The 25469-nt window shown below is 60.7% G+C and overlaps 10 protein-coding genes across 10 annotated transcripts; 7 read left to right on the plus strand and 3 right to left on the minus strand.

Moving 5' to 3' along the window:
- The first annotated feature begins 288 nt into the window (after nucleotides 1-288).
- On the plus strand, nucleotides 289-1427 carry SDRG_03188 (hypothetical protein). Its single transcript, XM_008608812.1, has 4 exons — nucleotides 289-446; nucleotides 499-734; nucleotides 782-1214; nucleotides 1264-1427. Exons 1-4 carry the CDS (start codon nucleotides 325-327, stop codon nucleotides 1376-1378), a joined length of 906 nt encoding a protein of 301 aa, XP_008607034.1. The 5' UTR covers nucleotides 289-324; the 3' UTR covers nucleotides 1379-1427.
- Nucleotides 1428-1758: 331 nt separating this feature from the next.
- SDRG_03189 (hypothetical protein) lies at nucleotides 1759-2163 on the plus strand. The gene has a single exon (XM_008608813.1). It carries the CDS (start codon nucleotides 1867-1869, stop codon nucleotides 2089-2091), a length of 225 nt encoding a protein of 74 aa, XP_008607035.1. The 5' UTR covers nucleotides 1759-1866; the 3' UTR covers nucleotides 2092-2163.
- Nucleotides 2164-2239: 76 nt separating this feature from the next.
- SDRG_03190 (hypothetical protein) lies at nucleotides 2240-11412 on the plus strand. The gene is made up of 8 exons (XM_008608814.1): nucleotides 2240-3143; nucleotides 3187-7606; nucleotides 7656-7846; nucleotides 7907-8133; nucleotides 8185-10735; nucleotides 10779-10951; nucleotides 10999-11083; nucleotides 11137-11412. Exons 1-8 carry the CDS (start codon nucleotides 2283-2285, stop codon nucleotides 11368-11370), a joined length of 8742 nt encoding a protein of 2913 aa, XP_008607036.1. The 5' UTR covers nucleotides 2240-2282; the 3' UTR covers nucleotides 11371-11412.
- SDRG_03191 (hypothetical protein) lies at nucleotides 11398-14098 on the minus strand. Its single transcript, XM_008608815.1, has 4 exons — nucleotides 12801-14098; nucleotides 12419-12754; nucleotides 12179-12375; nucleotides 11398-12132 (listed from the first exon to the last, which is right to left on the minus strand). Exons 1-4 carry the CDS (start codon nucleotides 14034-14036, stop codon nucleotides 11436-11438), a joined length of 2466 nt encoding a protein of 821 aa, XP_008607037.1. The 5' UTR covers nucleotides 14037-14098; the 3' UTR covers nucleotides 11398-11435.
- Nucleotides 14099-14665: 567 nt separating this feature from the next.
- On the plus strand, nucleotides 14666-16280 carry SDRG_03192 (hypothetical protein). Its single transcript, XM_008608816.1, has one exon. The coding sequence runs from the start codon at nucleotides 14694-14696 to the stop codon at nucleotides 16197-16199; it is 1506 nt and encodes a 501-aa protein (XP_008607038.1). The 5' UTR covers nucleotides 14666-14693; the 3' UTR covers nucleotides 16200-16280.
- A 597-nt stretch (nucleotides 16281-16877) lies between these two features.
- On the plus strand, nucleotides 16878-19093 carry SDRG_03193 (hypothetical protein). Its single transcript, XM_008608817.1, has 10 exons — nucleotides 16878-16929; nucleotides 16977-17299; nucleotides 17348-17613; nucleotides 17664-17782; nucleotides 17844-17928; nucleotides 17972-18104; nucleotides 18155-18278; nucleotides 18324-18429; nucleotides 18476-18595; nucleotides 18638-19093. Exons 1-10 carry the CDS (start codon nucleotides 16886-16888, stop codon nucleotides 18923-18925), a joined length of 1608 nt encoding a protein of 535 aa, XP_008607039.1. The 5' UTR covers nucleotides 16878-16885; the 3' UTR covers nucleotides 18926-19093.
- A 351-nt stretch (nucleotides 19094-19444) lies between these two features.
- SDRG_03194 (hypothetical protein) lies at nucleotides 19445-20262 on the minus strand. The gene is made up of 3 exons (XM_008608818.1): nucleotides 20064-20262; nucleotides 19670-20009; nucleotides 19445-19620 (listed from the first exon to the last, which is right to left on the minus strand). The coding sequence occupies exons 1-3, from the start codon at nucleotides 20238-20240 to the stop codon at nucleotides 19505-19507; spliced, it is 633 nt and encodes a 210-aa protein (XP_008607040.1). The 5' UTR covers nucleotides 20241-20262; the 3' UTR covers nucleotides 19445-19504.
- Nucleotides 20263-20367: 105 nt separating this feature from the next.
- Nucleotides 20368-21912, plus strand: SDRG_03195 (hypothetical protein). The gene is made up of 3 exons (XM_008608819.1): nucleotides 20368-20503; nucleotides 20549-21435; nucleotides 21477-21912. The coding sequence occupies exons 1-3, from the start codon at nucleotides 20385-20387 to the stop codon at nucleotides 21698-21700; spliced, it is 1230 nt and encodes a 409-aa protein (XP_008607041.1). The 5' UTR covers nucleotides 20368-20384; the 3' UTR covers nucleotides 21701-21912.
- A 480-nt stretch (nucleotides 21913-22392) lies between these two features.
- Nucleotides 22393-22862, minus strand: SDRG_03196 (hypothetical protein; the record flags this gene model as incomplete). The annotated part of the gene is made up of 3 exons (XM_008608820.1): nucleotides 22393-22549; nucleotides 22596-22797; nucleotides 22856-22862. The coding sequence occupies 3 exons, from the start codon at nucleotides 22860-22862 to the stop codon at nucleotides 22393-22395; spliced, it is 366 nt and encodes a 121-aa protein (XP_008607042.1).
- A 966-nt stretch (nucleotides 22863-23828) lies between these two features.
- On the plus strand, nucleotides 23829-25305 carry SDRG_03197 (hypothetical protein; the record flags this gene model as incomplete). The annotated part of the gene is made up of 2 exons (XM_008608821.1): nucleotides 23829-25180; nucleotides 25260-25305. 2 exons carry the CDS (start codon nucleotides 23829-23831, stop codon nucleotides 25303-25305), a joined length of 1398 nt encoding a protein of 465 aa, XP_008607043.1.
- Between the last annotated feature and the right edge of the window lie 164 nt (nucleotides 25306-25469).

A 25469-nucleotide genomic window follows, 5' to 3' on the forward strand; every position in this document is an offset into this window, starting at 1 on the left:
AGCTCGCCATGTGCGGCGGACGCAGCGCTCGTCGATGGTCGCTATTAGTCGCAGTACCGCCGTTAGTCTCGTCGACACCAAGCATAGCGTCCAAGTGCGTTCTCTCGGCCACACTCGTTGTATTAGCCGACCGACTAAAGTAGCTCGCACCTTGACCCCTTCAACGTCGCAAAGTGCTGAAGATTTCGCGCCACTTGGATCTTGGATCTTGCATTTTGGCGCCGTTTCTTTCAACCGGTTGGATGAACGGTGACACCGGCTGTTTAGTCGATTGTAGTTAGTCGAAACCAACTACGATCGTCGAACCATAATTTGGGGCCGGCGATGAAGACGACGGACGAGGAGTTTGCGGCCAAGTGCTGCGTCTGTGGCACGGCCGCCGACGATGACTCGAACATCCTCAACACGCGCATGAAGATCCTCATCTCCAAGTGCGGCCATCGCTAGTACGTGCGGCGGTGGCGGCGACGGCGACGACGCTCATGGCTCCTGTCGTAGCTGCGACCAGTGCGTCAAGCGCGAGTTCCAGCACCACCGCGAGATCACATGCGCGAAACCGGGCTGCGGGAAGCCGATCAAGAAGTCGCAGCTCCAGGACAAGACCAAGGAGGAGCAGGACTTTGCCAAGGACATTGCGATCCGGAAGAAGGTGCTCAAGACGTACAACAAGACGGGCGAGGACTTCAACACGCTCGACGAGTACAACGCGTACCTCGAGGAGGTCGAGGACCTCAGTACATGGCGACGATCATCCTCGACAATGGCTCATGGATGGCTCTAGTTTTCGCGCTCTTGAGCGACGACGAGGCCGAGAAGGAGACTGCGCAAAAGAAGTGGAAGCAGTACAAGATGGAGAACGCCATCTTGATCAACGCCAACGACGCCAAGAAGGCCGAGGAAGAGCGCCGTGTCCTCCACATGATCGAGGAGCAGCAGCGCGTCGCCGACGAGCGCCGCCGCCTCCAGCAAAAAGAAGACAACAAGTTCCAAGTCGACCTCGAGCGGCAAAAGGCGCAGCTCATGGAAGTCGCGCTCGGCGAACGCGACGAGAACGACGTCGACGAGATCCTCAACCCGACGACCGCTGTGCCCATCGACCAGCCGCTCACGGCCGAGATGGAAGCGGCGATGATGGGCTTCCAACCCGGCGTCTTTGGCGGTCCGCAGCCCATTCCCGTGCACGGTGGCAAGCGTGGCCCAGGCGCCGCCGACTCGTACACGACTCCTATCTCATGTCCTCGTCGTCTCATATTGTATGGTCAGGCGTCAGCTCCGCGCCGAGCAACAGCGCGCTGGTGGCTACGACCCGCAGGCCGCGTCCGTCCGCAACGTGGACGAAGCGTGGTGCGGCGCCTTCTACCAGCTCGGCGTCGTCTAAGCGCTCAGTAACCCTAACCTCTTAAGTCTATCCCGTGCATGTAGTATCACGCTAGCATCCACCACGGTCCGCCACGATGACATGCCAATGCTGGCACCGTCCACCGGAACACGCCGGAACCTCGACATTTGTCGCACCAAAGTTTTGGGCGGCTCTCTACAGTTACTTGGGCGTGCATGGTGCGGACTGGCGCTTCCTTATCCTGGGTCCGGCGTCGATAGAACCGTCGGAGCATGCCCTCGAAGTCAGCGCACAGGCGTCGGTGGTGACACACGGTGCATTCAAGCTCTTGCTGCGCCAGTGAAGGTGACACCGACGATGATGGTCGGCTTGGAAGGTAGATTTGGCGGCAAGCCGCCCTGTCGCGCGCCCGCGGGACAACGTTCGAAATTATTTCCCGCCTTTCTAGCCGATATTGGCTCTCTGCGAGAAGCTCACTTTGCCTTTTCACTGCCAAGTGCAACTTGAGCTTCCACCTGCCATTTGACATGCCGTGCGCATTGGCCATCGAGACAACGTACCTCCACATGCCGACGTCAACGCGCAGTCCGCCCGCGTCGCCCAAGACCTCCCGCCGTGCACGCCTCCAATCGCTCGACGAGAGCCCGGCCATGCTCTTGCAAGCCAAGCAGCGAAAGGCTCTCGAGGCCAACCCGGCATTCCGCCAGCTCATGCGACCGGTCCGCGCGGCCAAATGGACGTTGCTGCCGTAGTGAATGGGCTGCCTTTTTTATTTAGATCTCGACTATCCATGCTATATACACTGCTCGTATGACACTGTTGTACTCGTTGGCGGCCTAGTACGGGGCGCGCAGCTTAGTCGTCTTAGTCGCAGGGTATCCGGATACGACGGCAAAGCGGATGCGATCGGACGCCCAGCGTACTGCGATATCCGGCGTTTACGATGGAGGACGACGCCAAGGACGCGCGGCTCGTGGCGTCGCCGCCCGTGCGCGAGGTCCACTTGCAGTCGGCCGACTTTTCGCAGTTTGACGGCGCCGCGCTCTCGGCGTGGCACCTGGCGCAGCTGCTACAGGCGCCGCCGACCGCGGTCGCCACCCATGGCCTCGATACGCAGGCAGCGACGTACGTGCAGATGACGCTGCCGGACGAAGGCGTCGCGCTCGCAAGCATTGCGTTTGGCGACGTCGACCCGAGTATGGACGCGGTGGTGCGCGACGAGCCGACCGAGCCAATGCGACTGAACGTGACGCCGCAGTCGGCCGTGTACCTCTCGTTTAAAAAGTACCGCGTCGTCATCTGCCTCGACGCGAGTCCGTCGAGCTTGTCGATCGACCCTGTCTCGGGCTCGCTCTTCCTCGACGTGTCGTTCACGTCGGTCGAGCGCCTCTTGCATGCGCTCGTGCAACGCCCTTTGGAGCCCGCAACGTATGCGACGCCCGAGCTCCACATTTCGATTCTTGTGCAGGGCGCGCTCGTCGACTCGCTGTGCGTGCTGGCCCAAGGCTACATGGTCAACGACACGAACGTGCACACACTCGTGTCGCTTCTGCGCCAGCGCCTCCAGCTTCTCGAAGACAAGTGGGCAACGGCGTCGCCATCGTCGACGCTGCCCGCCGCGGCGCCGTCGTCCTTGGCCATGACGCTCCAGAACGCCACCTTTGCGCTCAACTCGCTGCCGCACGACGCGGCGCCGCTGCTCGTGCTCGTGACCGACGGCGTCGTCGACCTCCCGCATGTCTACGCTTACGACCACATGATGATGCAGTTGGCGCGCCACCACATCACTTGCCACGCCATCCAGGTAGCCGTTTGGCCACTTGATATATTGATACGAAACCGTGTAGCTCGGCGGCGGCTTTGTACCCCACTGCTCGTTCGGGTACGTGCCCGACACAGACTTGCTTCGGTACGTGACGGCCGCGACCGGCGGCGCCTTCTTTGACATGGAGACGCTGAGCTCGCTCCCAACATCGGCGACACCGTTTGCCAACCACGTGCAAGCCGCGTGCTTTCTGCAGCCGTCCAAAGTGTGCCCGGCGAATCCATCGCCCGAGATGCCACTGGTCGCGGACCGCGTCCCGATGGACCTCGTCATGTCGTACCGGCCACTGCGCATCTTTCGCGAGAAGGTCCATGAGTTCAAGTTTGTGGGCGCGATCGCCAAGCTCGCGTCGGCGCGGCTCGAAGAAGGCTTTTGCGTCGCCAAGGTCGCTTCCAGTGCAAAAGACGGCAGCACGCGTCTCCACTGCGTTCTACAGTGGACGTCCGACGTCTGGCTCGAGTATACGATCGGCGGTCCCCTCGGAAGCGACGGCGAGCTCACGATCCGCATCGATGTGCTCGCGCACGCCAAGTTTCTCGAAGAGTTTGCCGCCGTCCGCAGCATGAGCGCGCCACCCGTCAACTCGCTCTGCGTGCTGCTGCATCGGTTCCTCAAGGACATGTACGAGCGCGATCGAACGTTCCTGCATCTCGTGTCGGCGATGACGATGCCGACGCTCGACCAAGATACGACAAAGCTGCATTCCTTTTCGCGCATGGCGACGACGGTAGCGGCGCCCCACCCGGTGTTTTTGCTCGTCGGCGAGCTCTCGCCGCTCCTGTGGCACCGCTGGTTCCACGTCGAGCGCTTTGAGATGTTGCTCTTGGAGTCGACCACGTACCCAAAGGATCCGTTGCTGCTCGAGACGCTGAGCAAGTGGTCATCCATGGCCTTGAGCGCCGACATTTACCTCAAGTTTCTCGACACGTCGTCGTCGTCGAAAGGCAACGTCAACCGCAAGCAACGCGGGTCGCTCACGCTTTCGTTGCCGTCGTCGGCGTCGGCACCGGCGCGAAAAGCGCTCTGCTTTGTGCGACTCGAGCGCACAGGACATGCGCTTGTCGTCATCTACGTGGCGTTCTATGGCACGTCCACGTCGGCGCGCAAGGCGGTGCTCGCCGACCTCCAGCGCACACTGTATGCTGGCGTTAACCCGACCGAGACGCCACCGTCCATGGTGCTCTGCCACCGGCATGTGCAGCGACTCTTCCTCCTACCGCACATCATCCACGATCTCATTGCACCGCCAACGACGCACGAAGAACGGTCGGTGAACGCACCGTTGATTGCGAGCTGTTGCTCCGGGTCGGGCCTCGTCGGGTCGGTGTTTGCTGCGTACATGTGGCGGACGCTATGGTGCTGGCACGTCGAGTCGGCGCAGCAAGACGAGACCATCGACCAGCTTCAAGAAGAACGCTTGAACAGCGACGGCTTTTGCGTCGTCCAGGCCGACGACAGCTTTGTCTTGTTGGCCAAAGAGGTGCTGCTCGAGAACAAGAAGAGCGCGGTCGTGCAGTATGCGATCACAGTCATCTCAGACAGCGTCCTCTGCACATCGCTGTGGATGGAGCCGACGAGCGGACGCATTTGTGACACGTCCGGAACCTTTGGCGCACCGCCCAACGACGACGACGACGACAACAACCCGATGAGCGACGGTATCGAGTCGGCGTCGTACTACCAAGAGATGCAAGCCGCGACGTACCTCGCTGACGTGCACATACTCTCTTGCATGTCGACGTTCTACCGCATTCTCCAAGCGACCAAAGACGAGTCGACGGTCGTCGGGCCCCTCGATCGGCTCGGGCCGGAAGCCGCGACCGCCGGGCCTTTTCACGTGCAAGAGTCGCCGTTCAGCACGGCGCGGCTCCTCACGACGGCCACCAAGACGTCGGACCGGTTCCTGCTGTACATGGAGCCGGACGCGGCCAACGTGGAGCTTCATGGGATGCTGCTCGAGAGCATCAAGCGGCTCAGCGACGTCGAGGTTGCGTGGACCGACGAGATGGGCACCGAGTCGCGCATGCACGGCGTCTTTCCGCGGCTCACGGGCGGCCCGCTCTGGTCGGCGGCGCGCGAAGTCGCTCCGAGCTGCTCGTCGCTCGCCCCCGGTCGGTGCTTTGCCAAGCTTCTCTCCGAGACGACGTTTGTGCTGGCGTTTGTGCCGTCGCTCGAGTCGGTGCCCACCCCCCGTGGTTGCGACGTACCGAGCTCGCCGGTCGCGCTCTCGGAGCGCCTCAAGTGGCTTGCCGGCATGTCGTCGTCGGTCGTGCTCAACGCGCACCACCCCAACCCAATGACGTCCGCCGACGTTGCACGATTCGAAGCCCGGCGCGCGCTCTTTGAGCCCAAAGCCGACACGTGTTCGTCGTACTTGGCGCTGCCGCTGACCTTTTTCGAGTGCTCGCTCGATGACAATGCGTCGATGGCGGCCACGTCCGGCTTGGACGTGTACGTCAAGCACCTCAAGGCGGCGCACGAGACCAACTTTGCCCACGGCGTGTACCGAGCGCTCCGCGAGCAGCACGTGACGCTGCAGCCGTGCGACTTGCTTCAGGCGCTCTGGAGCTGCCAGCAAGTGGCCATCGACCTCGACGTCTCGTTATTGCACCACATGTTGCATTTGCTGCCGTTGGTGCCACGTACGATCGACCCGGCGTTCGACGCGCTCCTCTCGCAGGTGCTGACATCGATCCCGAAGACGCAGTGGTACTACTTTGCTGCGCAAAACGACGACATTGTCCCGTTCTTTGTCCGCCTCGAGTGCTATCAAGACGACAAGGGCGTCGAGAGCGACGTCGACGGCGCCGGCCGCCCGCGCTCCAACAGCGTCCGCGTCCTCTCGGACACGCAGCAGTTCACCGACGTGCTCACGTCGATGCTATGCGCCGCAAACTGCGTGCCGTCGCAGTCGTCGTCGGATGAGGACGATGACGCGTCAAACGAGGCGACCGAGAGCAAGGTGACGACGCTGGAGGCCGACGTCTTGGCGGTCGTCGACGCCTTGCGCGGGCCGCGACATCCGAAAACGTACTTGCGTCTTGTGGTCATGACGCTGCCGCCGGACCCGCTTTTGAAGAAGGACATGGACGAGACGGTCCTGCCGCCGACGCAGCACCAAGTGTTTCAGGACCTCCGCTTGCGTCTCCAAGAGCTCTGCGCTGTCCAGGTGCTCGGGATGCTGCAGTGCTTGCCGACGCTCACACCGGCGCTCGGGTCGCTCGTGCAACTGCTGTTTTTGGAGCTCCCGACGACGTCGCTTCGACGTGTTCAGTACCCGCTCGAGTTTTTGCCCGTCGACGGCGTTGTCTCTGCCATATCGCTCTTCCGAACGCAGCTGCTGGCGAGCCACGTGCTGCCGCTGCAAGCGTGCAACGACCTCTATTTCGTCGTGTCGGACGCGCCGTACTGGGCCTTCTTTGCGGTCGACGACGCCAATACGACGGTGTGGCTGCACTTGCACGTGGCGCCAAGTGCGGGCGTCGACGAAGTGTCGCTTTTGACGCAGTTGCACCTCGGTGTCCTAGCAGTCGCCAAGCAAGTCAACCAGATCATTTTGCTCCAGCAACTGCACGAATCCCGGAGCTGTTCGTCGCTCTTGCTCAAGTCGTCGTCGTCGACAACGACACCGTCGCACTCGTCGTCGTTTGACGCGGCCGTTGCGTCGTCGTCGTTCTTTTGGCCCGGCCAGTTTGAGTGCGTGTGCCAGTTCCGACGGAGCTTCAAGCTCCAGGACCGCCTCATTCCGAGCGTGACGCTCAACAACGTGTGCACGGCGGCCCTCGAGCAGTTCCAGGTCCATAATCGACCGCACATGTTTGTCTACAAGGACAAGGCAGGCCACGTGTTTTACATGCTCCTGACGCTGCACGAAGCGACGCGGCAGGTGGAGCTCACCGTCTACGGCATCTGCGCGCCGTCGGACGAGGTCACGATCGAGCTCTGCCGCGTCCTCGAGCGCAAGATTGACGAAGCGACGCAGCTGATTCTGATGAAGCTACTGGCGCGCAACGCCAAGTTCCCGTTGGTGGCCACCGACGTGCAGTTTCTGTGTCCCGACGTTGCGGCGCCGACGCACGTCACGTCGTTTGCGCTGCCGACCCCTGTGCGCGACCCAATTGTCCTGCTCCACCTCATCAAGGACAAGATGACCGAACCGTCGTACGCCCGGTCGATGCCGCCCACACCGTCGATCGACGTCAACGTGCTGCACCCGGCGTATGTGTTTGGCGCCAAGAAGCAGCATGAAGCACCGTCGTCGCCCGTGTGCTGGACAGCCGATGCGGGTCGTCTCGAGTCGACACCGACGCATTCGTTTGTCCTCAACATGAACCCCGAGTTTGGCGCGCGCTCGGGCTTTGTGACGTCGTGTGGCAAGGGCCTCGCGCTCGTGCACATGGACTTGCTCGACGGCGCGTCCGTCGTGCACCATGCACCCACCGGTACCGTACCTCCTTGCAGAAGCGTAGAGACCGAGCGCATTCTCGATAGGTTGCTTCGCGCCGCCTGGTACGGTCTGGTCGCAGGTCCTGAGTGCATCACCGTCACCGTCGTCGTCGTCACCGTCGTCGTCGTCGTCGTCGTCCTTGCCCACGGGGTTCCACGTTCGCTTTCGCGTCTACGTGCGCGGCCATCTCAACTGCGCGGTGTTATCCGAGATCTTTGTGCTCTCGGTCAAGCAGGTACTGCAGCGTCTCCTTGCTACATGGAGTAAGACGCGATCGATGAATGCTGCTCGATAGGCGCTGTACGAGTATGCACTGGAGGCCATGTTGGCCGAGCCGTCGACGTCGTCCGTGTACCCGGCGACGATGCTGACCGAAGTGCAACGGCTCTTGAAGGACGCGGCGCAGCTCACGACGACGACGGCGGTTCTCTTGACGCAGACGCAAGTGCTGCCGACGTACGAGATTCCGCACATTGTCAAGCAAGTAGCGTCGTTGCTGCAGTGCTTGCCGTCGTCGCACTGGTGCGCCTTCTACCATGTCTCTCAAACACTGTCCTATCGTCGTATGTGTAGGCCGTCGACGTACTACCAGTCGACGCCGTCGTCCCCGTGTGCGCTCTTTGACGCCGACTCGTCGGTGGTCGCGTCGACGTATACATTTCGCGACACGTTTGTCCTTGTGTGTCCGCGGCCGCCACCGACAGTGTTCTCTCCGCCCGAGGACCCACAGCCGCTCCCCAAGACGAGCTCGATGCACTCGCTCGCCAGCGTCGACACGGTCACGAGCAGCTTGCCGTCGCCGATGGCGTCACCACGGCACCCGCCGATGCCGATGGCCAAAGAATACTCGCTCCACGATGCCATGTTGCACCCGACGCTCGGCGTCCTCGGGCGCCGGCACCTCTTTTACGCGGTGCAGATCTCGCACCACGGGCTCTCACTGCTGAGCTACAACGTGCACCCGTCGGCGCTCGAGTCGCTCTGTCTCGGCATCTCGAAAGCGCTCTCGTGGTGTGCGCTGCGGCAGTCCCTCTTGAGCAGCATCCTCTTTCAAAAGCGGGGCTTTGCGTTGGCCGCGCCGACGCAGTGCATTGTGCTGCAACCGACGTCGCTCGTCGAGCGCCGGGCGCCGGTCCTTGGAAAGAACCCGTTGCACTTGGCGCGGGATGTGGTGCATGGCACGATCGTGTTTACGCCGCAGATCTTTGGCGTCGTCTTGGAGCACACAACCGCGCCGCGGTCGCTCGTGACGTCGACGTTCCGGGCAATTGAAGGCATGGGCCTCGCCGAGTATCTGCGCGAGACCGGCACGTACATTGAAGACCTCTCGGTGCGACCCCGCGCGATCTCGGGCACCGCCGACAAGCTTGAGCACTCGGCCGTCTCGACGCCCATGTCGACGTCGTCGGCGACGTCGTCCATGTCGTCGGCGCCCACGCTCTCGTCGTCGTCGTCCGGGCGGTCGCTGACCGTGCCGGCGCCGGTTGCCGCGCCGATCGTGCGCAAGCCGGCGAACGCGACGAACGCGCTCATGGCCGCCCGCGCCCGCGCCCGAGGTCCGTTGAAAGGGCCGTCGGGGGCGACGCCGCCGAGCGCCACCGGTTCGGACGACGGCAACGACAACAAACCGCCGCCCGCGTGGTCGCTGACGCTCAACAAGGACGCGATCCCGCCCCGTGTGAGTAAGAACAAGGCGTCGCCGGTCGTCCCGTCGGCCGCTGCACTTGCGACGCGGCGGCCGTCGGGGCCGTTGCCGCAGCACCCGGAGATGACCAAACCGCTGTTGACGACCACGACCAGTGGCAATACCCAAGCCACCAAGGACACGTCGCTCGCGTGGCGCAGTGCGCTCAAGACGCTGCTGCCGTCGTCGTTTAGCCACTACCACCGCGACGACCGCGACGTCGAAGGCTCGACAAAAGCTAAAGACCCGCTCGTCTTCCACGGCGTCAACTTGCGCTCGGCACTGGACTTTCACGCGTCGCACCGGTCGAGCTACACGATGGTGTACGGTCTCTTCAAAGGGCTCATGAATTCGACGTCGGTCGTGCCGGCGCCCGACACGCTCCGCAAGCTCGTCGACTGCAGTCGGCTCATTGGCCATCGGCAGCTCGCAGTGTCGTTCAGTGGCGCGTTGCCGCGCCGGACGACGGCGCCGTCCCACGACATTCTCTCGTTGCTGGCGTACGAGATCCAGTTTATCTTCAACAACCTCTTTGGCAGCATTGCGCGGCTGCACGTCGACGATCTGCTGTGCACTGAAGGCATGCCGGCCAGCGCCGCCTACAGTCAATTCACGACCTTTTGCACTCGGGCGACCGCGAGTCTCGGTCGGCGCCACGCCGCCGACGTCGGTCAGCTCCTCGTGACGCATCTGCGTCAGCATGGACTGCGACCGCTCCACGACGTGACGCAAAATGGCGTTGGTGTGTACGGAAAAAAGGCCGACGGCGTCGCAGGGCTCATTTTGATCGAGCTGTCGCAGTCCAAGTCGCACCACGTTGGCGTCCGCGCGTACTTTGTCTCGGAGCGCGACGTCGTGAGCTTGGACGCCGGTCGGCATTTGCCGCAGTCGAGCTACCCGGTCCTGTCGCGCGCCGACCTCGTCTCGACCTTCCAAGCGATCGCGCGCGCGACCAACGTCCGACGCCTCGTGTACGATTACGTGATATCGGACCTCCACGCGTTCGTCTTGCACACGTTGTCGGTGTCGACGACCGCGCTCCAGGCGCACGTGGCCTTTGGCGACCCGTCGACGTCGGTTGTGCGCAACGTCGTCGGCACGATGAATGCGTTTCTCGAAGCGTACCCGTCGGCGCCAGAGAGCGCGGTGTATGGCCTGCAAGCGTGGGAGTTTGTCGTCGAGAACGTCGCGACGTTGCTGCGCTACATTGCGTGCCATGCGACGCGGTACTATGTGAGCGACCTCCTCATCTTTGGGACGCCCGATGCGATCGCCACCAAGAGCGCGACCGGTCGGTTCATCAAAGACTTCAACGAACAACCGATCGCGCTCGACAGTACGCCGTATACGCTCGTGCTCACGAGCTCGTCCCAAAACACGCTCAAGGTCTACGCGCTGCATACGACCGACGCGCTCTCGCACCTCTGGGAACACGTCGAGGTACGTGCTTTGTATCAACGTATCAAGATCAAGCCATGAGTAGCTGTTTGTGATGGAGCTCATGCGTGTCGCGAGCGTCGACTATAAGCGCGACATTCTCTGGTCGCGGCTCCTCTTTGGGGCGGCGCAGACGGGGCTCGAAGCGCCGCCGTGCGAAGTCGACGTGCAGCAACTGGAAGACTGCCTCGCGCTCTCTGTGCGGACGCCATTTGACCGGTAGCAATACATTTGCATAGCCATGTCGGCTAACTGTATGGCGATAGCATTGACCCGGTGCTCACAGAGCTCCTCGCCGTGACGCAGGTCGACTGGTCCGAGTTCCTCGGGCTTCTCAAAGTCGTGCACAAGGTACATCGTACCTCGATGAAGTCCTCTTCGGTTTCGACAAAGCGCTTTTGTAGGAGGGGATGCGCGAGTACCAGTTCCACAGCCGACGCCATGTGCTCCTCATGTGTGAGAGCGCGCGGGACATTATGATTCACATCTACCACGACGACGTCTCGGGCCTCCTCTCGATGGAGATTTGCCGACGTGAAGAGCCTGCGAGCGGCGCCCTCTCGCACGAACAGCGCCAAACCGTGCGCGACCTTGTCAACCACATCGTCTACTGGCTCTGGACCCAAGTGACGACCTAAGATCGTTGCGCTTTTTCTCAAGTCGAGTATGTTGTTGGACGTGTGTATATTACAGTGGTGGGCGGCTATGGCAGTAACTTGTCTTTGGCCATTTGGAGAAAGAGCCGCTTGAAGCCGTGCGAGTACGTGCGCGGTGAAAACTTGGCGACGGGCAGCTCCCGTGACGTCCTCGGCTGCCGCGACCGCAGTGACGCTTCGGACCGCCCCGACCGAAGCGACGACCGACTCGTGCTCGATGTCGACGGCTCGGGTGTCGACGGGCGACGCGACGGCCGTGGCGACGTTGGCCGACTCGCACTCGACGATGGCGACGACGGCCGGCGAGAGCTTGGCGATACTGGTCGACGAAAACTTGGGGACGATGGCCGGGTCGACGTAAAAGAGGCCACGGACCGTGATCGCGCGGCCGACGACGGACGCTCGCTACTGGCGTCGGTCGCATCGTAGTCGTCGTCGGGCTCGCTGGGTGTTTCGTCCACCTCGACATCGTCGTCGTCGTCGTTGTCATCGTCGGTGTCGGCGGCGTGGGGGGTACGGGCGTGGTGGGCCTCAATCTTTCTTCGCCACAGCATGTGGGACTCGCGCTTGGCTTTTTGCAGCGGAAGGCGCGAGCCAGCCGAGACCGGTCGCGCCGTGGCTGGTCGGTCGTCATGAGCCGTCGACACGCGCGCTGAGAGCGGTCGCATCCCCACTGCACTGCTCGGTCGTGTCGGTGCCCCGATCGACGCCCTTCGTGGTACGTCCCCAGGCTTGCTCGGACGTCTACAGCTCCATGAGCCGTCCATCCAAACACAGATGTTGTGTGTACATGTGTTTTCGGGGCGACGACGGGCGGCGACCCGAGGCATTGCTACCGGACGATGACGACGACGACGTGGCCGGTCGCGCCGGCGGTGCCGACGTCGGTCGCGGTGGTGTCGCGAGTCGCACCGTACCGTTCTTGGTCAGCGACGCATATGCGATCGCGTCGGCCCCCTTTTGCAGTCGCTCATCGTGCGTCATGCCCTACCATCGTCATTCGACACTACACACTCATTGATCGTCGTACCCAGACGTCGCCGTCGCCGGTGTAGTCGGGGGCGAGCACGTGCTTGCAAAACTCGGCGAGATCGATCGTGCTGCTCTTGTCGGTATCGTAGCGGTCAAAGAGCCCGCGGGCTTGGGCCTCGTTGAGGCGGAAGCCGAGGACGAGGACACCGCGCGTGAATTCGTCAAATGTGATACCGTGGGCCTTCTGAAAGACGCGGTAGACTTGCCGGAACGTGTCCGAGGACTTGGACGTTTTCTGCGTAATGCGCTCGCGGAGCTTGGTTTGAATCGCGTCGAGGCTCCAGTGGTCGATGTTGACGCGGTTGTAGTAGGCATCTGGCTGGAGTTGCTTGCGCTAATTCCATTTCGATAAACTCCTTTGCTTCTTAGCGAGTGCGTACCAACGCGTCTTGGCGCGCCATCTCGTCGGCTTCGGCGACCCACGTCCCCTTGGTGTAGTCGGGCGGGAGCACGCCGCGCACAAATTCGTTGAGGTCAATGTCGCCGCTGCCGTCGAGATCGTACTTTTGAAAGAGCTTCATGGTCGACGCGCGGGGCAGGTCCAGGCCGAGCTCGGCGAGCGCGTCGTGGAACTCGTGCGCGCGGATGCCGCTGGTCTTTTTAAATATCTGCAGCGCCTGCCGAAAGCAGTCGGACGACCGCGACGTGTGCTGCTCGATCTTCTCCCGGAGCTTGCGCTCCATGTCTTCGATCGTCCAGGAGGCCTCGACGCTGTGGACGGCCGCCGCGTAGCGCAGTCGCCGGACGTCCTCGCGTTTCTGGCGCTCGATTTGGGCTTGAATGTACGTGGCCGAGTAGTCGTCGATCGTAATGCCTTGGACAAACTCGTTGAGGTCGAGGTCGCCCGAGTGATTTGCGTCAAACATCGCAAAGAGCTCTTGGGCTTGCGACGACGTGAGACGAAAGCCCATGCGGAGGAGCCCTTCGTGAAACTCGTCGAGCGTAATACCCGACGCTTTTGTAAAGATCATGAACGCTTGTCGGAACCGGTCCGAGCCCTTCGACGTGCGCTGGTCGATCTTCTCCCGTATCCGCTTGATGATTTCGGGCAACGGAAGGTTGTCGCCGACCATCACCTCGTGCTGCGCCCGCGCCGGGTGGTGGTGCAACTGCATCGGCTTGTGCGCGAGACGATCGGGCTGCGCGAGGACCGGTGGCGCCACCTGGTTGGGCACACGGAGTGGCGACGTTAGTGCGATGGCTGCGACGGGTGCACTCAAGGCGGCGCCTTTCTTCTTCTTAAGCAGCGTTGTCGAGGTCACGTGCTGGCGCTTCCCGCGTGGCGTGCCAAAGACTCCGCGCTTGAACTTGGCGCGATCGAGCGTACCCGTGGCGTCCGAGTCGTAGAGGTGGAAGAGCGCGTAGCTCTGCTGGCGGTTGGCGCAGATGCGAAACTTGAGCAATAGCGAGTGAAAAGCGTTGGGCGAGATCGCGTCCGAGCTCGTAAAGAGCTCGAACGCCTTCTCGACGCGCTCGTTCTCGACCGGGATGAGCGCTTCGAGCTTGGACCGGAGCTTCCGCGTGAGCACGTCGAGGACCGTGGACCCGGCCCGAGGATCGTGGACCGGGCGCCTCGTCACGCAGCTCGCGCCGACGACGCCTCCGAGGCCCGACATCGTGGGCTGCGAACGAGTCGGTTGTTGTTTCTTGATGGCACCGAGGCCCTATTCTTGGCGCGCTAACTTTAGGCTTGAAACACCCTTTCGCACGCGTATCCGGATGACACGCGACGATCGTATCCGGATGACCCACTTCAAGTTGAATCGTCGTCGTCGAGCAGCGACGAGATGCTATCGCCATGACGCCTTTGGCTGTTGGCACCGCGCTCGCAAGGTAGTTAAACAAGGAAAACCTTACCATTTGATTATGCTCGAAGGTCGTAGGGCTGACCGATGTAGACGGGATGTCGAGTGCCATCGTGGTAGGGTTCGTTGAGGCTATGTGTTGTCGAGAAGTTCTCGTCGTCGTCGCAGCAGTATCCGTGCACGACTCTGCCATCTCATTTGTACTGGCGTTGGGTCCAAGGTGGATGGCGGAGGCTGTAGGTATTTGCTTGTTTTGGCTGGGGCGATACGGTGGTCCGATGCTGTCGACGTGGCAGCGTGCTGGTGGTTTGTACGAGTCGCCAACATCGTCGCAGGGCGTCGAGACAGAGCGTGGCGCCAGAGTGCAATCTTCGGCCGAGATGGCTTCGATATTATTTGGCTTCGAAAAAAGCACGGAAGATCGCAACACAAAGATTTGCCCACTTGCGTTCACGCCACCGAGACGCGATGCTGCTCGAACCCGAACTTGTCGAGTACATTGCGGCGTACATTGCGTGCCCGTCGGCATGGCTCGCGTTCCTCTCGGCGATGCCCCGCTGGTCGCTGCGCCGCCCGCTGCAGAGCCTCCTCCGACTGTACCCGAGCGTGCTCCAGCGCGGCCCGCGCCTCGTGCTGCCCAAGATCTCGCCCGATCACGTCGAGGATATTCGTGCTGCCATGCCGCTCTACACAATCGTCGAGCTCTCCGACTGGAGCAACGTGCGCCACGCGATCAACGTGGTCGTGCCGTCCGTGGACGTTGAGATCGCCAACGTCAAGTCGTTTGATGTGCTCTCGACCGCGATGGCGCGGTGGCCATTGCAGCTCGTCGCGTGCAAGGTCGACATTGGACCCGAAGTGCTCTTCTCGTCACTCGACGTGGCGGCCGCGTGCGCCGAGATGCAACGCTCATGTCCGCGCCTAGCGTCCTTGGATCTATGCTGGCAGCGGCTCATGGCGCCCGCCGAGCAAGACGCGCTCGTCGCCTGCATCTGCGCGTCGTCGCAGCTCACGCACTTGCGCATTGCCTCGTTCATGGCGATCGTCTTGACCGACGACAACACATGCAAATTGGCGTCGTGGCTCGAACGCGCCCGCTGTGTGCACACGATCGCGTTCGAATCGGTAGCCTTTTCGCTCCAGTCGGAAAGCGCCGTGTGCCATGCGCTCCGGCGCCACGTGCCAACGCTACGGTCGCTCAAGCTCGCGTTCACACCGTCGCTCGCACGCGCCTTGCTCAACGGCCGGCAGCTGCCCACGTCGCTGCCACGTCTTGAAATCGTCGGCAGCATCGAGACGGTCGACATTGCGCCGTCCATGGCGGCCATGATGGCCGAGTCGCTCGCCGAGTCGCACTTGACGCACTGCACGCTTTCGAGCAACCACTGCTTGCACAACCCGAGCGTCGCGGGCCTCATCTTTGGCGCGTTACCGCACATGGTGTACCTCCGGCACCTCAATTTGACCTACAACGGACTCGATACGGTCGCGTGCGAGGTGCTTGCCACGACGCTGCCGAAAATACAGCACCTGGTGAGCCTCAACGTCGAAAACAACTTTTTGCGCGACGTGGGCTGCGCGATCCTGGCGACGGCGCTTCCGCACTGCGCCTCGCTCCAGACGCTGCATCTTGGTCATAACTTCATTGGCGACGTTGGCGTCCGCGCGCTCTGCATGGCGGTGCGCAGCTCGACGTCGCTGACGACGCTGACGCTGGGCGGGAACGAGGTGACGGCCGTCGGCGCCGCGCAGTTGGCGCGTTTGGTGCAAGAAGCCAAGTGCCCGACGCTGACCACGCTGGACGTGGCACTCAACCCGCACTTGCAAGTCGACGGCGTCTTGCGGCTCCTGCATGGCGTGCACCACTCGAGCGTCCAGCTCACCGTCTCGGGCTTGGCGCTGCCACCGCGTCAGCTTCGGAAATGTGTGTCCTTGATCGAGCAGCTCGAACTGCCGGCGACCTTGCTCACGTAGCACTTGGTTTCGAGTCTTGTGGTTTATATACTAAATGGTTGTTGCCATAACGTTAGTGTACATTGTACAACTTGGTCGGAGCGGACGAATCGACCAGTGACGAATGCACCAAGATAACCGAGAGCGTGGGTTGTATGCGCAGGGACCATTGCGCGCCCAACGGTATAGTTGCCGGCGAAGAGCATGTCGTGAAGAAGTATGGGTCGCATAGGGTCCCACCGTGCAGTCGAACGATGGGCAAACAAGTAAATGCGACTGACAGCAGTGGAGGTCGCATCGGGTTGTCAAGATACGACTAAATATGGCATTTGTCGTTAAACGCGGCACATGCCACGTTTAAGAGATTTGCTCATTTCTCTCGTTGGACGCCGCAGTCGGCAACATGAAGTAGCGCGTCGTGCTCTCCAGCATGCCCTCTATCTGTTCCTAGCGTAGGGAGGACACTCCAAATTTCATCGTGTCTCGGTGCAAGGAGCGCATTGCGCAGCGCAGCACGCACAATGTCGTATCCGATTGGCCAAAACAATGTGGAAAAGAAACCAATCCAAAGCCTGCATGGTATTTGGACCAATCCTCGTCCAGCGCAAACAAGCCTTTCTATTTCGTTCTATTGGGTGCTTGCTTTGTATCTCAACACGATTTCCGACTTACTAAATAGTGTATCGTACAGTATTTAAACGCTGCATATGAAATTGATGGCAATTCGGTGTTCGACGATGATGCTCCGCCGGTACAGCGCCGTCACGGACGCCGATAGCTCATGCAGCGAGCCATTAGGTGCACGAAGGAGCGGCTTGGCCGACACATGAGCGACTGGAGCCGCAAGTCGCTTCTCGAAGTTTCGCAGGCCTTGGCCGCGGGCACGACGACGGCGACGGCGCTCACGGAAGCATGCATTGCGCAGATCAATGCGACGCGCGACCTCAACATGTTTGTCGCCGACACCTTTGAGAGCGCGCGGGCGCTCGCTGCTGCGTCCGATGCGCGGCGCGCCAGCGGTGCCGCCCGCGGCCCACTCGACGGTATCCCCGTCGGTGTCAAGGACATTTTCTGCATGCACAACGAAGCACCGACGACGTGTGGCTCCAAGATCCTCGACGGTATGACTCCATTTCAACGTGGCGCGACTAGAGAGAGATTGCGTTCAGGTTTTCACGCGCCGTACGAGTCGACGGCGACGCAGCGCCTTCTGGACGCCGGCGCCGTGCCCCTCGGAAAGCTCAACATGGACGAGTTTGGTATGGGGTCGGCGACTAAGTACAGCACGTTTGGCGCAACCATCAACCCGTGGTCGACCAACTTGACGGACGCCGCGCTCGTCTCGGGCGGTAGCTCGGGCGCGAGCGCTGCGGCCATCGCGTCTGGCTGCTGCTTTGCGGCGCTCGGCTCCGACACTGGCGGCTCGGTGCGACAGGTACACGCGACTGCCTCCTTATAAAATCTCATAGGAATGAATGCGGATAGCCGGCGGCGTACTGCGGTGTCACGGGCATCAAACCGAACTATGGCCGCATCTCGCGCCACGGCATGATTGCGTATGCGAGCTCGCTCGACACGCCGGCACTCTTCACTAAGACAGCACGGTACTGAGTCGTGGACGACACACGTGGCATGACTTCTCACATTGTCCGACGTATATGCCAGGGACGCGTCGCTCGTGCTGCCGCTGCTCGCGGGGCCCGACGGCAAGGACGCGACCGCGATCCAGGAGCCGATTCCAAACGCCTGGGTACGATCGATATGATTGGCCGCTTTCGTTGACGCTAGCGTAGTGCCAACTGCCAGCGGACACGTCGAGCTTGAAGGGCTTGACGGTCGGTGTGCCGAACGAGTACTACGTCGAGGAACTTCCAGAAGCCATGCTTGCCGTGTGGGACGACGGCATCCGCCACCTTCGTGACGCCGGTGCGTCATGCGTGCTGTCTCGCCCTTGGCTCACAAGGAGGATGGCGTAGGAGCACGCGTCGTCGAGGTGTCGCTGCCGACCACCAAGTACGCGCTGCCGACGTACTACATTCTTGCGTGCGCCGAAGCGTCGTCGAATCTCTCGCGCTACGACGGCGTCCGCTACGGCTTCCGGTGCGATCGCTCCGTTGACGCCGTGTGCTGACAACTGCTTCGTAGGGCGGCGACGACCGAGACGAGCGTCGCCGACGACTCGAACCAAGCGACAGCGCTCCACGACCTCTATTGCCGGACGCGCTCAGAAGGGTTTGGCCCCGAAGTCCAGGTAGTTGAAAAACGAAGTTCGAACCTATGACGTGGCACGCTAATAGCGCCGCATCTTGTCGGGCACGTTCGTGCTATCGGCCGGCGCGTTCAACGACTATTACGAGCGCGCAGTCATTGTGCGGCAGCGCATTCGCGACGACTTTGCCGCGACGTTTACCTCTGGCGTACGAGGCTCCTCGCTTTAACAGCATTTTGACCAAAATTAGGTCGATGTGCTCCTGACGCCGACGACGCCCACGGGGCCCTTCTCGCTCCACGGTGCCGCCGACCCGATCGAAATGTTTATGAACGACATCATGACGATTCCTGCGAGCCTCGCAGGGCTGCCCGCGCTCTCGCTGCCGGCCGCCATCTCGGGCGGCCTTCCGCTCGGCCTCCAGCTCATTGGCGCGCCCCAGACCGAAGACCGCCTTCTCTCGGCGGCCGTCGCCCTCGAAGATCGCCTTGCATTCCGCCAGCTCATTCCGGCCCGCGTCTACGAAGGCACGCGGTAGGTCGATGCGCGAACGCAGCGGTAATAGAGACTCCTTCCACGCATGCAATGATGATCTGTCGACGCTTTTTCTCATCGCCGAATCCAAAGATCTGCGTTTTGCCATTCGAAACCAGCGCTCTGCAGCAACCACAACCCTTGCTCGGGAACGATCGGAAGTCTATCATCCGCCTGTATGCGCGCCTCGAAATACAGTAGATAGCCACGTTCATATGTACATAGCCATGTAGATCTTATAGTCATCGCAAGCTTCTCGATCACTCGCACCCGGTATCCAAGACCGAATTCTGGCAGATCCGCAGCTGCCAATGGCCAGTGCCGACCGATCACCCAGCGGCCCGTCGTGCTTGCAAGAGCTTATTCCCCCATTTGCCTCGTCGGTCGTAACACCAACAGCAGCAGCACCACTATGCTCCTCAACTTCCTCCTCAACCTCGGCACGAACCCCGGTGCGATCATCAAGATCCGTCGCAGCACAGGCCACGGCCACTAAGCCTCGACGCTCGCGTTCCCGCCCTCGCAGACTAGCACTCATAACATGACGTCGTTTGCAAGCTGCCTATCTCGTATCAATGTGGTCTCAGGGTGTACTACTGGCAGCTGGCGGCGGCGACGGAGTTGGTGCGGCCACGCGCTTGAGCAAGATGCTGTCCATGAGGCTGGACGAGACATAGTCGGCGCCGCCTTCGATGCTTTCTACGCATATGATAGCATTAGATCGCATCGTTGGCTTAAACAGTCGTACCGATGTGGGCTGTAAACTGGTTTTGCTTGGCCATGTTGAGCTCGGCGAGGGCGAGGCGCGCCTGGTCGGCGTCTTCTGCGTGCTCGAGCACGTCTTCGTACGCCCGCTCCGTGTGGTCGACGCTTGCCACAGCGTTGTTGATGATTGAGGAGCGGCGCGAGGCCGTCGTCGCCATCGGTGTTGCGACGAACGCCGTCGAGGCGGCCACCGTCGGCGGCGAAGGACCCGCCGCTGGCGCCGTGCCCACCGGACGCAGCGGTCGCTTCATGCTGCTAATGTTGGTGAGCTCGGACCGAATCTGATTGAGCTCGTCGAGGCCCTTTTGCAGCTCGGTTTGCATCTAGAAGCACGATACTAGTAGGTTGCACCGGTCCGTGGTGAGACCTCGTTGTACCTTGACGATCTCGCTGTCCTTGGTCGCTTCAAAGTACTCGTTCTTGGCGCGAAGTACGGCGCCGATCGAGCGACCAACGTAGCGCCCACATGACTTGGCGGCAACTGGCAGCTCCTTGCGCCCGATGAGGTAGCTGCCCGCGATGAGCGTGACGGCGACTTGCCCCCAGGTCACCATCGCTCGCGGTTTGAGATTGCACACACTCTATTTTTGGCTAAAACACTATATTAGGTCATTAAACTATTTCAAGCTCATGCATCCAGTATTTGTATGTCGCGATGACATCTTACACTATATTTGACATTGCACTTTCTCACGAGGATGGATGCGCTGACGGGCGCGCTCCTGTCGATCGACCCGATGGCTGGGCATGCAGCTATGAAGACACTGCAGACGACGTGCGCCTTTGAGAGCCGCAAGGAGTGCGTGGCATGGACCGGGTACGCAAGCGCTATCTTGACACGACAAGCCACACTTGTCTGTAGGTCGCTCTTGAGCTTTGCTGGATGCGGCTATCAGTTCCAGCTACTGCGACGACTCCTGGCAGCAACATGCGACGACGACAGCGAAGCTTCGTGCTCTGATAGCGGCGATGATGGCGACGACGAGGCTGCCGATCCACGCGGCCGGTGGCTGCGCGCTGCCATCGTTGCTTCCGCCGACCAGCTCGAGGCACTTTGCTCAACTGCATCGACGTGTGCAATTGCAACGCCCGGTGTGCTGTTCGAGTACCTGGCTTTTCTGCGCGCGGCGATCCCTCTTTTGGGTGCGTCGATGTTCGAGATGGCAGCGTCCTTCATTACGCTGCTATCGCTGCCGCAGCTACCGCAGTACCTCTATGTCGAGTGCATTGGCTTCCTTGACGACGTGGCCGTTACCGTCGATGACGACGACCACGACGCCAGCGCGGCGGCCTTTCTTGAGCGCTCGGTAACGTTTCTAGCCTCGGCGTTTCCAACGCTGGTCGAGCGTATTCTCAATAGCACGCCCGTCGTCGGCGTCACCTTTTTTGTCGGTGATGCGACGACGCCGGCGCTCCAGCGGCTGCTGCTTTTTGGGTTGCGCGTTCTGCATCGAGGACTGCGCATGCCACCGTCTATTACTCTGCAGTCCGCGCTGCATACATTGGCAAAGAGCGCAACGCGTCCAGAGAGGTTGCGGTATCTGCCTGCACTACGCGCCAAGCTCGTCGAGATCGTCGCGGACGAAGACGACGTCCTCATCAGTGCGGCACGCTTGGCGCTTGATCTGTGCGAGGCGCATGGCTCGTCGCCCATTGCCGAGGCGTTCCACCCCGTCCTTGTGTTTGACTTGGTCTGCGCAACGATTCACGACGACCATTCGGTGCTTGTCGACTGGCTCACGTCCAACGGTACTTGATACTCTTTCAACTTGATACACTGATGGGCTTAGAAACCGATGCGCTCGCCTATTTTGTCGCGTTTTTGCGCTTTATTGACGCGTCACCGCCCACCGCGTGGCCGACTACCGTGCGCGTCACCACCATCTCAGTAGTCTTGAACGCGACGTATACGGACCTTGACAAGTACCAACGACACAATATCATCCCGTTCAACGTCGCCCCGCTGCTTCGGCGACTGCGACGCGTTCTCACACTACTCCAGTCGACGGAATGACATCTTGGGCGACTCTCGTGCACGCTTGGATTTCCGATTTCGTTTCGAGCCTGCGATGCTCCGACACGCGCTCCGTATAGCCAAATTATTACCATGTAGCCAGGTTCGCAACATTAAGAGATACTTTGAGAATGAAAAGTCGCGGCAATCGGTCGGTCAATAGACAAAGTCAATTTTAGCGCTTTCGTAACCCATCGTCTACTAAATTTGCTACAAATCAGGAATTACGCGGTCACTCACACTGCATTTTACATCAATAATCTAAACCTGTTTCACTACCTTGAAACCTTGATAGTTTGTCACCATGTCGTGTCGGCTCGAGACAATAATGTAGTGTCCGATCGTCTCAAGACAACTTGGTACTACTTTGGTTGGGTCGACGGCTCTTGAAGCAGACAAGGCCGGCGACGGCGGCACCGAAACCTAGCCGTGGCAACCACCACGGTGGTGCCATCCTGTAGCGTCTCAAAGGTGGGGCGCATCGGCGGTCGCAAAGGGCGCGTGAACGTACGTGAGAACCGCCGCTTCCTCCCAGTCGGTCGTCGATCGGGCAACGACCGAGTTTGGTGCGTGTGTCTCCTTCGTCATCCTCTTCGTAACCTCGTTCTCGCGCAACCTTCATCAAGGGCCGTTCGAGATACCATATGAGCCGACGTCGGACGACTACTTGTAAAAATAGTCCTCTTCGATTATCATGACTGTACGCATTGCGGGCATTCGTCTTGTGAAGGCCACGCCGAGCGCGCGACGCTGTTGATGGCGTTGTGCAGTCGCAAAGTGATCGCGGCTTGCGGCGCGTGCTGGAGTATCTCCAGTGTCTCGATCGAATGGTACCTCTCTAGGAAGGCACTACGTCCTTCATCAGCATCACAGACAATCGACATATCGGTCGTACCGGCACGGCGGACAGTGCCCAAAGTGCTGCATGAACAGCTGCAGCGCCGGTGCGAGGCGAGCCGCGACAGGCGAGAGACTCATGCGGTGGAGCAGCATCCAGAGACCGCAGTTGTACGACGTACACGCCAAGTACGTCGTGCCGTCGCTGTGGAAAAGAGCGTCGTCGGTGCTCGCGGCCCACTGCACCAGCAATTGCAATACTAGTACCTTGTACAGAATTGGGCTGCGCAAATTGCTTCGATAGACAGCCGTATTGACCAGACATAATTGGGCTGAAACCCAGATTGCACCACCAGCGGCCTCCCACATGAGAGACGGCATTTGGTGTGGCGGACATGATATAGAGTTTGCTTTCTACAGACTTTACCGACTTTGTCGTCACGGGCCTCACCCGCGGCCACAAGCGTCGTAGGGCGACGACAGAAGAGCCAGACGAGCCGCGCCGCCGCCTGCGCAGCCACGGACCGGCGAGCGAATAAAGAAGAAGGGGATTGCTAGTCTCTACGTATTAAGTCTTTGTGTAATTATGAAGATAACGCGAAACACGTTCATATATATGTAGGCGAGGTGTTTGCGCCTTGCAGGTGAGTGTTAGCGCAGCCAGTGACCGGCGAGGCGATTTCAAAATAGGACCCTCCGTTCTCATCAAGGGTCGGTAGAGGCCACCATGTACATTTTTGCCAAAATGCAATAAACGGGTCAGGGTTTGCCGATGCTGCGAAGCTTACATTTGGCGCTTGACGCCAGAGATCTACGAGTTGATCGCGGCTATTTCAGATCCAAGTCATTTAAAAAAGAGGTGATCGCATAGCTACACTGGCACACTACGTGAATTGAACCTAGAATGGATAGGTTGACATCACTGTGTGGGAAGGGAGTGCAGAACGCAGGCATGAAGGCGTGTTGACACACATCGTGTTGACGGCCCGCGATGGGGTGTAAACTTCGGTTTTGCACCTTCGATTTGATCGAATTACTTCGAATGGCGTCGTCACGCGGTAAAAAACCTCTTGCACCGCATAGTGTACAATCTCCCCACCTGAGCGACAGATGCAAACCTCTAAACGCTTATAAGATATCCCACTCCGTGACCTTGCTCACACTAGCTGACCGCGACGCTAATCACGAAGTCTCGGCGGGGTTAGGGGTGGTAAGGTTGCGTTTCCGAGAGCCAACGTCGAGGCCGACGTTGCTTCTCACAATTTGATTTGCTTTGCATCGGATACATTCGATGAAGAACCACCAAGACAACGACCAGTACGCCATGGCGACGACGCCGACAGGAGCCGCTGCGATCGACGTAGCGGCGCTCGAGCCCGAGCCAACGATGTCGTTCGTGTCGCTGTACCGGTACGGCAACGCAGGCGACGCGGCCTTGATTGGCAGTGGTGTCTGCATGTCGATCGTCAACGGCGCCACGTTTCCCTTCATGGCCATCCTCTTTGGTGACGCGCTCAACCACTTTTCGACCAACAACCAATCGGCAGTCAACGACACCGCGCTCAACTTCCTCATCCTCTCGTTCGTGCTGCTTCTTTCCGGCTACGGCTCGTACGCGTGCTTTGCTATTTCCGCCGAGCGTCAAATGCGGTCGCTGCGCCGCGAGGTGCTCAAGCATGTTTTGTACCAAGAGATCTCGTGGTACGACCAGCGCGACGCAAGCGAGCTCGCCTCGCGCATCTCGGGCGACACTGTCAAGATCAAGGAAGGCATGGGCGAGAAGCTCGGCGAAGCCTTTCGCTACGTCGTCCAGTTCTTTGCGGGCTACGCGATCGGCTTTTACAAGGGCTGGAACCTCTCGCTCGCCATGTGCGCCGTCATGCCGATCATGGCCATCTCGCTCACTTTTCTCATCAAGCGTCTGCACGAGTCCACGGCCCGCAGTCAGAAGGTGTATGCTACCGCCGGTGCTGTCGCTGAGGAGACCATTGGTGCCATGCGCACCGTCGCGTCGCTCAACGCTGAGCCGCGCGCAATTGAAAAGTATGGCGAGAACGTCCAGAAGGCTGAAGACGAGGCGGTCAAGCTTGCCACGTTTGTCGCCTTTACGTCCGCACTGTTCATCATGAGCATGTGGCTCACCTATGCGGTCGGGCTCTGGTACGGCGGCTACCTCGTCAAGGACCAGTCGGGCACAGTCAACACACCCGGGGACGTCTTCTCCGTCTTCTATGGCATCCTTCTGGGCACGATGGCGATCTCGCAGATCTCACCCAACATCTCGGCCGTGGCCTCTGCCAAGGGTGCAGCGTCAGCTCTCTACCAAATCCTCGACCGCCCGTCCAAGATCAACGCGGCCAACCTCGAGGGCGACGTGCCACCGTACTGCAACGGCAAGGTTGAGGCCCGCGATTTGGTGTTTTCGTATCCGACGCGCCCTGAAGACGTTGTCCTGCGCGGCTACTCGCTCACGATCGAGCAAGGCCAGACGGTTGCGCTTGTCGGCTCGTCCGGCTCGGGCAAGAGCACGCTTGTCGCCCTCCTTGAGCGCTTTTACGAACCCACGAGCGGCCAGATCCTCCTCGACGGCCGCGACATCTCGTCGCTCCAGCTCAAGTGGCTTCGGTCGCAGATCGGCCTCGTGTCCCAGGAACCCGTCCTCTTTGCGACGACGATCCTCGAAAACATTGCGGCCGGCGGCGACAACATCTCCAAGGACGAGGTGGTCGCGGCCGCGAAGCTCGCCAACGCCCACGACTTTATCATGAGCCTTCCGAACCAGTACGACACCATGTGCGGCGAGAAGGGCACGACGTTGTCCGGTGGCCAAAAGCAGCGCGTCGCGATCGCCCGAGCGCTCGTGCGGCAGCCCAAGATCCTCGTGCTCGACGAAGCCACGTCGGCGCTCGACAACGAGAGCGAGCGCGTCGTG

This window comes from Saprolegnia diclina (genome assembly GCF_000281045.1).
Source record: "Saprolegnia diclina VS20 unplaced genomic scaffold supercont1.7, whole genome shotgun sequence".
Classification (NCBI taxonomy): Eukaryota; Oomycota; class Saprolegniomycetes; order Saprolegniales; family Saprolegniaceae; genus Saprolegnia; species Saprolegnia diclina.